This window comes from Natator depressus, chromosome 11, assembly GCF_965152275.1.
Source record: "Natator depressus isolate rNatDep1 chromosome 11, rNatDep2.hap1, whole genome shotgun sequence".
Classification (NCBI taxonomy): Eukaryota; Metazoa; Chordata; order Testudines; family Cheloniidae; genus Natator; species Natator depressus.
In genome coordinates this window covers 4,857,245-4,872,834 of record NC_134244.1, presented here as the reverse complement: position 1 = coordinate 4,872,834, position 15,590 = coordinate 4,857,245, and the positions used below count along the sequence as shown (strand labels likewise).

The window sequence follows — 15,590 nt, the reverse complement described above, 5'->3', positions numbered from 1 at the left end:
ATTTGAGCATAAGCTTTCGTGAGCTACAGCTAACTTCATCGGATGCATGCTGTGGAAAGTACAGAAGATCTTTTTATACACACAAACCATGAAAAAATGGGTGTTTATCACTACAAAAGGTTCTCTCTCCCCCCACCCCACTCTCCTGCTGGTAATAGCTTATCTAAAGTGATCACTCTCCTTACAATGTGTATGATAATCAAGGTGGGCCATTTCCAGCACAAATCCAGGGTTTAACAAGAACGTCGGGGGGGGGGGGGGGGGAGGAAAAAACAAGGGGAAATAGGTTACCTTGCATAATGACTTAGCCACTGCCAGTCTCTATTCAAGCCTAAGTTAATTGTATCCAATTTGCAAATGAATTCCAATTCAACAGTCTCTCGCTGGAGTCTGGATTTGAAGTTTTTCTGTTGTAATATCGCAACTTTCATGTCTGTAATCGCATGACCAGAGAGATTGAAGTGTTCTCCGACTGGTTTATGAATGTTATAATTCTTGACATCTGATTTGTGTCCATTTATTCTTTTACGTAGAGACTGTCCAGTCTGACCAATGTACATGGCAGAGGGGCATTGCTGGCACATGATGGCATATATCACATTGGTGGATGTGCAGGTGAACGAGCCTCTGATAGTGTGGCTGATGTTATTAGGCCCTGTGATGGTGTCCTCTGAATAGATATGTGGGCACAGTTGGCAACGGGCTTTGTTGCAAGGATAGGTTCCTGGGTTAGTGTTCCATTTTCAACTGTGCCCACATATCTATTCAGGGGACACCATCACAGGGCCTAATAACATCAGCCACACTATCAGAGGCTCATTCACCTGCACATCCACCAATGTGATATATGCCATCATGTGCCAGCAATGCCCCTCTGCCATGTACACTGGTCAAACTGAACAATCTCTACGTAAAAGAATAAATGGACACAAATCAGATGTCAAGAATTATAACATTCATAAACCAGTCGGAGAACACTTCTGTCATAAATATAAAAGGAAGGGTAAACCCCTTTAAAATCCCTCCTGGCCAGAGGAAAATTCCTTTCACCTGTAAAGGGTTAAGAAGCTAAAGGTAACCTCGCTGGCACCTGACCAAAATGACCAATGAGGAGACAAGATACTTTCAAAAGCTGGGAGGAGGGAGAGAAACAAAGGGTCTGTGTGTCTGTTGGTATGCTGCTTTGCTGGGGATAGAACAGGAATGGAGTCTTAGAACTTTTAGTAAGTAATCTAGCTAGGTATGCGTTAGATTATGATTTCTTTAAATGGCTGAGAAAAGAATTGTGCTGAATAGAATGACTCTGTCTGTGTGTGTGTCTTTTTTGTAACTTAAGGTTTTGCCTAGAGGGATTCTCTATGTTTTGAATCTAATTACCCTGTAAGGTACCTACCATCCTGATTTTACAGGGGTGATTCCTTTACTCCTATTTACTTCTATTTCTACTAAAAGTCTTCTTGTAAGAAACCTGAATGCTTTTTCTTTGTTCTCAGATCCAAGGGTTTGGGTCTGTGGTCACCTATGCAAACTGGTGAGGATTTTTACCAAACCTTTCCCAGGAAGTGGGGTGCAAGGGTTGGGAGGATTTTGGGGGGAAAGATGTGTCCAAACTACATTTCCCAGTAAACCCAGTTAGAGTTTGGTGGTGGCAGTGGTTATTCCAAGGACAAAAGATAAAATTAATTTGTACCTTGGGGAAGTTTTAACCTAAGCTGGTAAAAGTAAGCTTAGGAGGTTTTCATGCAGGTCCCCACATCTGTACCCTAGAGTTCAGAGTGGGGGAGGAACCTTGACAACTTCAATCTCTCTGGTCACGCGATTACAGACATGAAAGTTGCGATATTACAACAGAAAAACTTCAAATCCAGACTCCAGCGAGAGACTGTTGAATTGGAATTCATTTGCAGATTGGATACAATTAACTTAGGCTTGAATAGAGACTGGCAGTGGCTAAGTCATTATGCAAGGTAACCTATTTCCCCTTGTTTTTTCCTACCCCCCCCCCCCGACGTTCTTGTTAAACCCTGGATTTGTGCTGGAAATGGCCCACCTTGATTATCATACACATTGTAAGGAGAGTGATCACTTTAGATAAGCTATTACCAGCAGGAGAGTGGGGTGGGGGGAGAGAGAACGTTTTGTAGTGGTAAACACCCATTTTTTCATGGTTTGTGTGTATAAAAAGATCTTCTGTACTTTCCACAGTATGCATCCGATGAAGTGAGCTGTAGCTCACGAAAGCTTATGCTCAAATAAATGTGTTAGTCTCTAAGGTGCCACAAGTACTCCTTTTCTTTTTGCGAATACAGACTAACACGGCTGTTACTCTGAAACACACCTAGTGACTGAGGCCCTGTGTGTTCCACTTTGGTGTGACACACTGGAAATCCTGCAGCAGTTTAGATACATAATGAAAAGCTTCTAAGTAAAGACACATGATCAGTCCAGTAGCTCATTATCTAGATACAAAAGGGATGGGAGCTATGCAAATACCTTATCTAATTTGAGTTTAAGTTCTGTTTCCCAGAGGAGTACAGGAGGCAGATTAGAATAGCAGGATAGACATATTTTTCAGATATTTCTGCTAAAGTGGTAGACTGTGAAAGAGTTATTATTTTTGACATTTAAATGGTCATGTTTATGATATCAGAGTAAGCACCCCATTGAGCAAAATGGGGTACTTCAGACCTCTCATGGTTATTGTTTCAGGCTGTCACTCAGGAAGAAAGACAAGGTGGGTGAGGTAATATCTTTTATTGGACCAACTTCTGTTGGTGACAGACAAGCTTTCAAGCTTACACAACACTGCATATTAAGGATGAAAGCATTTGTACTGGTTACACTAAGAGCTTACCAGTTTAACTAATAGTCTAATTTTTTAACTGATACTGTTAAACTGGTGCAAGGGGTGGTTTGAACACTTAATTGACCTAAGCCTAAAATAGCTTGTAGAGCACAATTCTGCAGCTGTGGAGGGCCCTGGGCCCTGCTTACAATCCACCCTGGCAGATTCAAGGAGTGGAAATAACTTATTCTACACAAAGCCATATCCATCCATAACACTAGGTCTTTCGTGGAGGAAGAAAGTAATAAAAGAGAAAGTGGGGGGGGGGGGGAACTGAACATTTTCAGATAAGCTATTTACTCTCCAACACAGACCTTCTGGGGGATTTTAACTAAAAACCAGATCATTCTAGTGTCTACTGCCTCACCATTTTGTCAGCAAAATAAAAAATATAAATAAAATAGTCCTGTTTTTTGTGTGGCTGCCTTTGTCTCCAATCCAGCTCAGCAGCTTCCATACTTTCACACTACAGCTGTCCTCTAAATAATTCACCAAATGAAAGCACATTTTGATATCACTGCAGGGTTTCTTCTGGTTACAGTAACCACAGCCAGTGCAGTGAGAGAGAAAGATTTATCAGCAGAACCAGTTACAGCTCACAAGGGGGAAAATAAGGAAAGAGTTCTGTATTGATCCTGAATTTGAAATTCTCCCTGTATAGATTTTCAGTGTTCAGCTCATGGAAACTTCCTCTGGAAGCAAAAGTAGAGATATACATTGGATTATTCAATCACCTAAAGCAGTGGTGCTCAAACTTTTTCAGTCGCACCCCCCTTTACCAGTAATGGAATCTGTCCACACACACACATCCCTCCAAAGCCGGGCTGGGGGCAGAGAGGGAATGAGGGAAGAGTTGGGCTGGGAGCAGAGCAGGGAGCTGAGTGGAGCTGTGGCTGCAGTTGGAGAGGGAGTGAAAGCAGAGCTGGGCCTGGAGGAGGAGCTGGTCTGCGGGCAGAGCAGGGCTGGAAGCATAGTGCTCCCTACCCATCTCACATGGGGGCTGGCCCCGGCTCCACCATGCGCCCTCCTGAATGTTCCTCCATGCCCCCCTTGTGGGGCACGCCCCACAGTTTGGGGACTACTGACCTAAGGGGTCAATTTTGACAAAGGTCAAAAAGAAGAACTAGAAGACCAGGGTTCCAGTCTGTGCTCTGACACTGAATCGCTTTGTGACCTTGCACTAACCACATCACATTGTGGTAGTTTCATCATCTCTGATATGAGGATAATAAAGTGACCTACTTCAAAAGAGAGAGGCATTGTTAGGATATAGATATTCAGGCCTGTCTGTAAAGGCCTATACTCTAAAAATTTAGGTGTATTCTTATCACTTAGCTAGTTATAGAGGTATAAAAGAAAGAATCAAAATCACTGTCTGCCAGTGTAAGGTCCTTCTCTTACTGTGACAGTCTGAGGCCCTGTGCTTAGGCGAAGATCTTTGGCTAAGCAGCAGAGGCAGCCATAAGCTGGGAAGCCACCGGTCACCTCCTCACATTCCAAACTAGTCACATTGAAATAAGGTGCTATTGGGCTGTTAGGAATACAATCCTGTCCTGATAGTGTTATACCAATAAATTAAAAACCAGCAGGATCTTATTAAAGGGAAAAAGGCAAAATACCACATTTATTGTGAATACAAAAAGAATCATAGTAAGCAGTTAGTTACAGCTATAACATTCCATTCAATCTCGAATTTATTCACACACACACACACAGGTTCTGCAAGGTTGTTATCATAGTTACCAGCCTTAGGAGTTGCTCATGCCAAGCCACTGGCCAGGTGGCCTGGACACAAGGAGGGAGCAGGGCCTTGTCAGATGCTCATCTGATGCTCCTGGAAGTTGCTTTGCAGAATCAGACCCCAAAGTTCTCACTTTTTAGAGTCTCTTCTTATAGGAATTTCTTCCTAGGCCAGTCTGTGGGAATTGCTTCATCATGCTGTTGCTGAATCAATCAGCAGATGGCACATTCCTGATGGCTCCGTGCTGCTAGATGTTATCTTGTTCTTTGGTTCTCCCATTCTTGAGGCTGTTGGGTGGATTCCAGTCTGCCCTCCGGAGGTCCTCTGGTTATTTCCACTTGACGCCTTCTTCAGCCGATGGACACTGGATTCTTAGGCTGGCACCTCCCTGATCATTCAGTTATTATCCACACCAAGCATCCATCCACATACATCCTCTATCTCTATTTTAATCACAATTGTTAATACAACAAAGGGGCGGGGAGTCTCTGGGTGCTGTTTCTGTTGTTAGAGTATTGCTTTGAGTCTCTCTCTGTGCGAATTGCTTTGAGAACAGACTCTGTCTTAGAATGTACTAACACAATTAGCAGCTTGCAAGTTTCACACATAGAGGGAGAGAAACAGTACCAAAAACCAAGAGACCTCTTAATTAGTAATACCCTGGAATTTAAACTATGGGGAATCAAACTCATTTGTGATTTTAATACAGAACTTCTTTAATATGATCCAACAATAGTGCCTATCGCCTCCAGAGAAAGGGAAGTGCCTAGAAGATGTAAAAGGAAACTTGGTTTGATAGCATCCTGTCTGGCAAGAACTCACTTATCAATAGCTGGGATATGAAATTCTCATTTCTTTGTTGTTCTATCACTGTAGTCCCCACTTCCCTACTGTTTATTTGTGTGTATAATCTCTGTCTGGTTCTGTGATTGTTTCTGTCTGCTGTATAATTAATTTTGCTGGGTGTAAACTAATTAAGGTGGTGGGATATAATTGGTTAAATAATCATGTTACAATATGTTAGGAATGGTTAGTTAAATTTCAGTAAAATGATTGGTTAAGGTATAGCTAAGCAGAACTCAAGTTTTACTATATAGGCTGCAGTCAATCAGGGAGTGTGGGGGGGGGAATGGGAACAGGGAATGGGGATGGGGAAATTGGAATCATGTTTTGCTAAAGGGGGAAATGGGAACAGGGACACAGGCTCTGTGTGTCAGAGCTGGAAAGGGGGACACTAAGGAAGGAAACTGGAATCATGTTTGCTGGAAGTTCACCCCAATAAAATTGAATTGTTTGCACCTTTGGACTTCGGGTATTGTTGCTCTCTGTTCATGCGAGAAGGACCAGGGAAGTAAGTGGGTGAAGGAATAAGCCCCCTACCTGGCATGTGTGGAAATATGAATATTAGTGAACTTAAAACACATTAAGAAACTCAGTGAGTAATTGATAGAATCATAGAAGAGATGGGTTGGAAGAGACCTCAGGAGGTCATCTAGTCCAACTCCCTGCTCAAAGCAGGACCAACCCCAACTAAGTCATCCCAGCAAGGGCTTTGTCAAGCCGAATCTTAAAAACCACTCAGGATGGAGATTCCACCACCTCCCTAGGTAACCCATTCCAGTGCTTCACCACCCTCCTAGTGAAATAGTGTTTCCTAATATCCAACCTAGACCTCCCGCACTGCAACTTGAGACCATTGCTTCTTGTTCTGTCATCTGCCACCACTGAGAACAGCCTAGATCCATCCTCTTTGAAACACCCCTTCAGGTACTTGAAGGCTGCTATCAAATCCCCCCTCAATCTTTTCTTCTGCAGACTAAATAACCCCAGTTCCCTCAGTCTCTTCTAATAAGTCATGTGTTCCAGCCCCCTAATCATTTTCGTTGCCCTCCGCCGGACTATCTCCAATTTGTCCACCTCCTTTCTGTAGTGGGGGCCCCAAAACTGGATGCAATACTCCACATATGGCCTCACCAGTGCCAAATACAGCAGAATAATCACTTCCCTTGATCTGCTGGCAACGTTCCTACTAATGCAGCCCAATATGCCGTTAGCCTTCTTGGCAACAAGGGCACACTGTTGACTCATATCCAGCTTCTTGTACACTGTAATCCCCAGGACCATTTCTGCAGAACTGCCATTTAGCCAGTCGGTCCCCACCCTGTAGCATTGCACAGGATTCTTCCGTCCTAAGTGCAGGACTCTGTGATTGTCCTTGTTGAACCTCATCAGATTTCTTTAGGCCTAATCCTCCAATTTGTCTAGGTCACGCTGGACTCTATCCCTACCCTCCACCATATCTACCTCTCCTCCCTAGCTTAGTGTTATCTGCGAACTTGCTGAGGGTGCAATCCATCCCATCATCCAGATCATTAATGAAAATGTTGAACAAAACTGGCCCCAGGACTCACCCTGGGGCACTCCGCTTGATACCGGCTGCCAACTAGACATCGAGCTGTTGATTACTACCTGTTGAGCCTGATGATCTAGCCAGCTTTCTATCCACCTTATAGTCCTTTCATCCAATCTTTTTTAACTTGCTGGCAAGAATACTGTGGGAGACCGTATTCAAAAGCTTTGCTAAAGTCAAGGTATATCATGTCCACCACTTTCCCCATATCCACAGAGCCAGTTATCTCATCATAGAAGGCAATCAGGTTGGTCAGGCATGACTTGCCCTTGGTGAATCCATGTTGACTGTTCCTGATCACCTTCCTCTCCTCCAAGTGCTTCAAAATGGATTCCTTTATGACATGCTCCATGATTTTTCCAGGGACTGAGGTGAGGCTGACCATTCTGTAGTTTCCCAGATTCTCTTTCTTCCCTTTTTAAAAGATGGGCACTATAGTTGCCTTTTTCCAATCGTCCGAAGAGCGCGGAGAATCAAAGGCTAGCAATTGTGGCATTTGTGGATCAAGACAATGGGAGGCCCTTTCACCCGAGATGAGGGAAGTTCATTATGTGTTATCAGCTGCTATTTTAAAACACAATGGAAATCCCTTACTCACGATTTGTCAAACCATTCTTCCACTACAGACTCCATGCAGGATAGATATGGAGTATTTTTATACCAATGTAGGCTACATTTAACTGTCAGTGGAGGGAGTTACAGTAAAGCTTGAGGATTTTAGGTCTCTTGGAAAAGAAAGCTATTCATCAATGCTCAGATGAGCTACAGTGGTCAGCATTACTGAAGTGACAGCATACAACTTCTCCTTCCCAAGGGACCTTGTCGGTTAGGTTTAAAACCAGCTGGTTGGATACCTGGGTTTTAGCATCAGCATCTCATTCCCCAGCCTCCTCACCCCCGGCAGTTTTTGCAATCCTGAAGTAGGGGACACGGACGCAGTCCAGAGAACGCTAAGAGCAATTGGTTGATCGCAGGCACACCAAGAGTCCCAGCTTAGCTATGCCTGGAAGGAAGAAAGACCTGGTGGCATTGCAGGTACTAGGACCCTCTCCTTCACCCATGTCGAGGCAGTGGAGAAGCAGGAGCTGGGCAGAGAAGGCCATCCTTTTCCCATGAAGGAAGAGGAGAAAGAAGCCACCAAAACTCTCCTGGCACCTGTACCCTGATTGTGCAGGTGGCAGAGAAGGAGTCTCAACTCCTCCCATTTTCCACTGCTACACAGGAGATGTGGGGAGGAGGACTCTTCCTCCAAACATCAGTCAGTCAGGGAAGAGCCTCTTCCCCTCTCAGCAGCCAGGAGGAAGGATTGTGGGGCTCCTCCATCCCTGCAGCCTACAGAGTGGGGTACAAGAGCTAAATAGTGATAGTTTCCTTGGAACTTGGGGGGAAAGGGTTTGGCCTGACACAAGGGATACACAGACACTTAGTTTAGATCTTGGCCAGCAGAAGCCGAATGCACACTCCCTCCCCCTCGCACCTGTAACAGCAAGTGTGGGATACTGACTAGTATTCAGTCCAAATTACTAAGATCACTACTGCCTCAGGAGCCCATACTGGTCACCACATATGCTCTAGTCCAAAGAGAGTCATTAGAGACCCAAATTTGCTGTTCCAGATGAAACATCCCTTCATGCACGAAAACAAAATAGGGAAACCCGGATGCTCTTTACACAGCCATGTTCCATAATTCCTTTTCCCAACAGCCTTAACAAAACAGATTTGCTACATTTTACAAAATACTGTCTGTAAAACAACTAGAAACAAGACAATGAGGCAGCAGCACTGTCTTTTTAATTAAAGGAACCTGACAGGTGAGGCACTATTTATGAAAGCCTTTCATTAGCAAGCAGGATTATTTCTTGCATACTTGGTGAAAAGACATTTTAGCTAGAAAGCAAGAAGGCCCCTGAGGATAAAGATTAAAAGAAACATCAAAACTTGCATTCATTAAGTTATTCCCTTGATGTCTAGCATAAATCTCCTCCTGCAGCACTCAATATGGCTTCTTCAGCACTTTGGAGGCTGAAGAGAGCCCTGACAGCCCAAATACAAGCGCTACATGTGGAGAGATGTATCCTCAAAAGCTTTGTGTGATGCAGTTTCAAACTAGGCAGTCAAGACAGAACGAACACTATGTCATCTTCAAAAGATGATTAGAACAGCAGAATAGGAGATCTTTTGGCAATTCTGAAAGCAGTTTCATCCTCCTTAGAATTCCTCTACTCAAGAATCTCTTCTCCAATTTCTCTGAACTGGAGTTACAACTGAGATAAAATTCTTACTTGTCTTTGGAGCCATGAAGGGGTCCAGGAGAGAAGAGATGCCTTGTGTGACACTGTATGGAATAGCCTGTTCGATGGCCCATCAAGGGTCATCAACTGTACAATAAACCCATTGAAAAAAGCCAGAGACTACCCCGATGAGTCAGCAAGCCATGTAGGGGCATGCCAATGGTCAAAGAACTCTAAGGCTTTTCCATGTGCTGTGAAGCTTGTGTTTGGGATACAGAAATTACAAGCCTCATGGCAAAAGAATACAAAAGGCAGCAGCAGCATCTCCATTGTGTCTTCATTCCTCTTCTTACCTCTGGAGTAACTTTTCTACAAACTGAAGAAGCTCTGAACAAAGGACTGAATGACCCATCCAAGCTGTGGATGTGTTCCAGAGGGACTTTCAAGCCCGCAAACTCACCAATATTGCTAAGAACCTGATACATGGACTTTGAATCTCTGTATGTATTTGAGTGCTTTATCAAATAACTCTCTTCTTGTTCTTTCATTTTTCTTTATAATAAACCTTTAGGTTTAGACACTAAAGGACTGGCTTGCAGCATGGTTTTTTGGGTAAGATCCAACCCAATATTGACCTGACAATGTGGCCGGCCCTTTGGGGACAGAAAAACATCTTGTTTAGTGAGCAGAGTTTTTTAAATAAGTTCTCACTGAACTGGACTATGGGCTGCTCGGGAGCCAGAGAAGTGGAATGCAATAAAGGGGGCTGTGTGATTTCTTTTTTAGCTTCTTGATAACCAGTGTAGGGGACCAGGAGCACAGTTTGTGACTGACTGGTGAGTCCAACTTCAGTGTTATCCACCAGTTTTAGGAGAATCTGCTCTCCTTTTTGCAGACTGCCCGGACTTTGGCATTTTCAGTAAGGGCTACCCCAGGCACACCAGGTCACACCTTGCTCGTGTACCTGATCTGTCTGGCTTTTTGTTTTGTATTTTTTAAATAGGAAGGCTTACTTTTCCAAGTGTTTAATTTGAGATATCACAAAGATGATGAGATTGCAGCCAAAAAAGACACTGGTCTTGTGTTTTTATAGTGTAATACAAAATGATACTTAAAACTGCTGTGATGAGTCTTTTATCCCAGTCTCAACTATACTCAGGCCTAGTCCACAGGGCCACAACCTCTTCCCAAGAATCCTCCATATCTGCACTGGATCCCTCCTCTGACAGCGCCACATCTTAGCCATCATCCCTCAATTCAAGGACAGACTTCTTTTAGAGCTTAGACAGAGAGATTGCCAGTGAGCACCCCAAAAACACTTTCACCGCACTCCCTGCAAGGTAGCCAAATGCACTTTAGACAGCATTTACAGCCACTGTTGGCCTGAGGAAGTACCCTGGTAACCTCCACTCACACAAGTATGATTTAAAATTTGAGCAACCTATTGTTCCAGTTATCTGTTTGATCTTAGGAAAGAACTAAATGGTGATAATGTAGTAATCCTTGGAAAGCCCAGAGGTAGAGAATGTAAAACACACACAACTTAAATGGGGAGCCCACGAATACAACAAATAGCACAGAAGTTAGTTAAGAATTACAGACTGTACCTAAGGAACATAGGATGAAAACTGCATTTTCTTATTCAGGACTTCTCATGGATATCAACATTTATTTGAAATCAGACTATATATTAGGGAAGGAAGTACATCTAGTTCTGCTGTCCAAAGTTAGAGAAGGTCCAGAGAAGAGCTCATCAAAAAGAAAGTTCACAGTGATTTGATCCCAATCTGTGAGTATCTATGTGGGGAGGAGATATCTGATAGAGCAGGGATTGGCAACCTTTGGCACATGGCCCGTCAGGGAAATCCGCTGGCAGGCTGGGAGAGTTTGTTTACCTGCACCGTCCACAGGTTCGGCTGTTGCCACTGGCCACAGTTAGCCGTTCCAGGCCAATGGGGGCTGCAGGGAGCGGCAGCCAGCACATCCCTCGGCCCGCACCGCTTCCCGCAGCCCCCACTGGCCTGGAACAGCGAACCGCGGCCAGTGGGAGCTGCGATTGGCCAAACTTGCAGACACTGCAGGTAAACAAACTGTCCCGGCCTGCCAGCAGATTTGTCTGACAGATCGTGTGCCAAAGGTTGCCGATCCCTGTGATAGAGGGTTCTTTAATATGGCTCTTGTTATAATTTTGTATGCTAATATCTGGAAGTTGCAGCTAGACATTCATCCTGGAAATGTAGCACAGATTTTTAACAGTGAGATCAATCAATCATTAGAACTAAGTATTTTGAACAAGACTGATGCCTTTATGAGAGATGTTCTAATTCAACCAGAACTTGATGCAAGAATTTTACCCAGTAATTCCATGGCCCATATTATGCCAGAGGTCAGGCTAGATGACCACAAAAAAATAAAAATGAAAACTATCAAATATCTAATGGTTACTGCATGTGGCTGCAAGTAGGGTCTCTGCCATTCTTTTCCTACCTCGATGGATTCACTGTGGCATTGTGGATAAAACACTTCTCCGTACATCAGTCTTTAAAATGGGGAAAATACCTATAGTAAGAACACTGTAACAGTGCTATTCCTATTTGTTTCTTCAAAAGTGATTTTATTAGGTTCCTAAATTCACATTTAGGCACTTAAATAAGTGTCCTATTTTCAGCGAGTGTCCAGCAGCTTCCATTAACTCACCTTTCAGATGGATGCAAAAGGTTAGTGACCATCCCTAGGAAGAATCTTAAGATGCCAATGCACTCTTTGCAAGGGAAGGGGTTCTCTACCTATTGTCTCAGTGCCTATTTGACTCTGGTATTTCTATCCCCCCTACTTAGATCGTCCTTGTGGCTTCAGTAACATAAGTGGTCTTTTGCCATCTGTCCTAACCTATTATGTAGCATTGCTGATGCTGGTAGATACTGAGCTGAAATTCACTGGCAACTGAATTGAAACAGTGTGGACAGCCCCGTAGGGCCCAGCTCTTCCAGTTGAAAGGCACCAGGTACATTGCTATAAATCTCTTAAGACATTATTAGCTGTTCTGTTTTATTCTATTATTTTGGGCTGGTTGGTTTACGGTAGTAAAATTGACCAGACGGGTTTAGAATGTATATCGCTATTGAAGGGTAGGTATATGCTTTTACATTTTGTTGCGTTTTGAGGCTTTGAGTGCTTAAGGAAATTCACCAGATGAGACAAGGACCACCACCACAGATCAGGAAGTTTAGGTGTTTCCATGAACTCATTCAAGATTGTGTGAGAATAAAGGTCAGACTCAAATCATTACATTTTTGAATGTTTATTTATAAAGTGTAACAACAAGCAGGCAACTCAGACTTCATTCACCTGCCAGACTTCAGAGAGATCTAAAAACTAGGACTGAACATGAACGGTTTTCCAAATTACTAAAGCTTTCTCCAATTTTAAGTGGATATTAAGAGACAGATTACTTGTCTCCCTCTCCTCTGCTCTCAAGCAGGCTTTATGACATCATCCAAAGTCTTCAATCACTTCTTAATTCAAAAGAAATTGGCAAGCAGGATTCAGACAGTTAGTTAACAGTTAATCGAGCCTGTGTCAATCACTTTCAGTCTGAGCCTCACGATCTACAAGCATGAAGACCTGCAGCCATGAGAAGCATTTAGGATTTTCAGCAAGTTTTGGGTCACATAGAAGACCATTCAAATTACAAGTGTTTTTTTTTACAAGTGCTTAAAGAGTCACCGAAAGGAGGTGACTCTCCTTTCACACAGCTGTACAGTACATACTCCAAGCCCATATCACAATGATTTTCCTTCAGCCAATGAAGAAAGATTAAATTCCTTTGGCCTACCTAGGAGCAGCATCGGGGTGCTGTCCAGACAGATTGCTGCAGAGCAACAAGAGGCATACCAATGCCCAGTCCAGGGATGAGTACACTAGCTCCCTGCCTCAACCACTTTGACCCCATGTCCCCCCCACGATGGCCCTTTACAAGACTTCTGAAAGAATCAAATACTGCTGTTAAGCTCCTGAGGTTTGGCCTGCAAAGAGTCTACATTAGCTATTGAACAAGGCTTCCCCTCAGATCAGAGTAAAATCAGGCATTTTGAGGTTGGGTAGTAGTCAATGTTTGACTTCTCTGTCCCATCAGATGTTGCCAGGCCCTGCCTTCTCATGAGTCAAGAAACGAGCAGCTGACCATAAGAAACTGCAGTAGGTATAAGTGGGGCTAGATGTTGAAGTACAGTGATTCTTACTCACAGAGACGGTTAAAATAACCATCAAATCTGACAGGTTTCAGAGTAACAGCCGTGTAGCTCACGAAAGCTCATGCTCAAATAAATTGGTTAGTCTCTAAAGTGCCACAAGTCCTCCTTTTCTTTTCATCAAATCTGAGGTGTCAAATACATTTTTACCAGGGCATATTTGCAGGGGCCATTGCAGGTTTGATGTTCCTCCGCTCCCCACCCTCCCCCCACACACATACACACTTCTCTGGAGCACTAAGTAGAACCAACCCATTAAGGATCAGGTGGGTGTATCCAGTGTAATCATTTCCTGCAGTAACAGGCAACCTCTAGGAAACGGTTAATTTCAGTCCTTTCTGTCTTCTCTTCCCCTGCATCTACATTTTTGTAACAGTAAATCAAAAAATGCTACAATGCCTTTACCTGATCTATGGCATTCATTCTTCTGAGTAAGATCACAGAAGAGCCTTTGAGGATTGAGACAACTTTAATAGCCTCAACACATCTTTAACATTTTAAACACAAGAGTAATTCATCTGGATTACCTCCTCTTCTCTGCGGATGTTGCACTGTATGGGGGTCACTTTGACTGGATTTGAGGAAGAGATTTTAGCAGCCAACTCTTTTGCAGCAGCTTGTAATCTGTCAAGTTTACGAGAGGCAATAACTATATTGCAACCTGTCAAAACAAAACCAAAAACTCTTTAGACAGAAGCTGTTCAAATAGGATAGTTGTATTAGACATTTAATAAGGTAGAGATTTCTTGTAAGACTGACAGCTCATTAATAGTTGCTGACAAGTTAGAGATCAGCAGTCAGTGTTACTTTCTGGTCTCTGAGTTCACATCTCTTTCCCTCATCTAAGCTCTGGAGGTAAGAAGGATCTACAATCAGAGCCAGGCTTATCTGCAGGGTCCCAAAGTGCTAGAGGGAAACTGATTGAAAATTTGGCTGCAATGTGGCCCTCGGGCTAAAAAGTTTGCCCACCCCTGTATTATAGGCTAATCAAGGTGAGTATTTTGAGGCAAGGCCTGGAAGGATAAGTGAAGCAGGACAGGTGATTAAGTGCATGGCACTCCCCCTCACCAAGTCAATACTGGCACACTTGCCACGGCACCTTAGGCAAGTTACTTAGACATGCTGCATGCCTTAGTTTCCCACTCAATCTGTGCAATATAAACCTAAATTACAAGTTGACAAGAGACTGAATTAATGTTTGTAAAGCACTGTGACAGAAGGTGCCTGGGTGGCTTCCTCCTGCACCCCTCTGGGGATCCCCATTTTCTCCTCCCGTAGGGCCCACCTTGTGCACTGACTCTTTGGAGGGATCCCACACCCCTTCTCCCCCACCTCCTCAGAGAAGTACTCCCCCCCAACATCAGCTTTCCCACTGCAAGGGCTTCCCCCATTCTTCACCCTCCCTCCCCCTGTCTGAGAGGCCCCCTTCTTCGTCCCCCCCAGTCCAACGGCTCCCCCCCATTCTTCAACCCCCCCCGTCCAACGGCTCCCCCACCCCCACTCCTCAAGCTCCCCCCTTCTTCACTCCTCCCCGTCCAACGGCTCCCCCTGCCCCCACTTCCTCGGTCCTCGAGCTCCCCCCTTCTTCGCCCCCCCCAGTCCAACGGCTCCCCCCGCCCCCACTTCCCCGGTCCTCGAGCTCCCCCCTTCTTCGCCCCCCCCGTCCAACGGCTCCCCCCGCCCCCACTTCCTCGGTCCTCGAGCTTCCCCCTTCTTCGCCCCCCCAGTCCAACGGCTCCCCCCGCCCCCACTTCCCCGGTCCTCGAGCTTCCCCCTTCTTCGCCCCCCCAGTCCAACGGCTCCCCCCGCCCCCACTTCCCCGGTCCTCGAGCTCCCCCCGTCCCACGGCTCCCCGCTCCGTGCAGGGCCCCCCGGCCCCACCTAGGCCCAGCAGGTCGGCGCTGATGGCCTTGCCGATGCCAGTGCCGCCGCCGGTCACGATGGCCACCTGGTTGCGGAACAGCCCGGCAGCCAGGACCCCACAACACGCGCCCCCGCCCGGCGCCGCCATCTTAGCACAGCGCCCCCCCACCCTTCCACGTGACCCCGCCGTGGCCCCGCCCCCTCCCAGACACCGCCCGCGGCTGAGGGCGGGAGGCTGCTGCGGCGGCGG

General features: G+C 45.1%; 1 protein-coding gene across 2 annotated transcripts in view; it reads right to left on the bottom strand.

Moving 5' to 3' along the window:
* The window catches only part of PECR (peroxisomal trans-2-enoyl-CoA reductase), a 29,603-nt gene extending 14,101 nt beyond the window's left edge, over window positions 1-15,502 (bottom strand). For both annotated transcript variants that reach the window (XR_012641345.1, XM_074966767.1), the window contains exons 1-2: window positions 15,359-15,502; window positions 14,005-14,138 (exon numbers count right to left, since the gene is read on the bottom strand). Coding sequence is in view for 1 of the 2 variants with exons in the window: in XM_074966767.1 (XP_074822868.1) it covers window positions 14,005-14,138; window positions 15,359-15,488 (264 nt within the window). In the remaining variant the exon portion in view is untranslated. The remainder of the gene's footprint in view (window positions 1-14,004; window positions 14,139-15,358) is intronic.
* Between the last annotated feature and the right edge of the window lie 88 nt (window positions 15,503-15,590).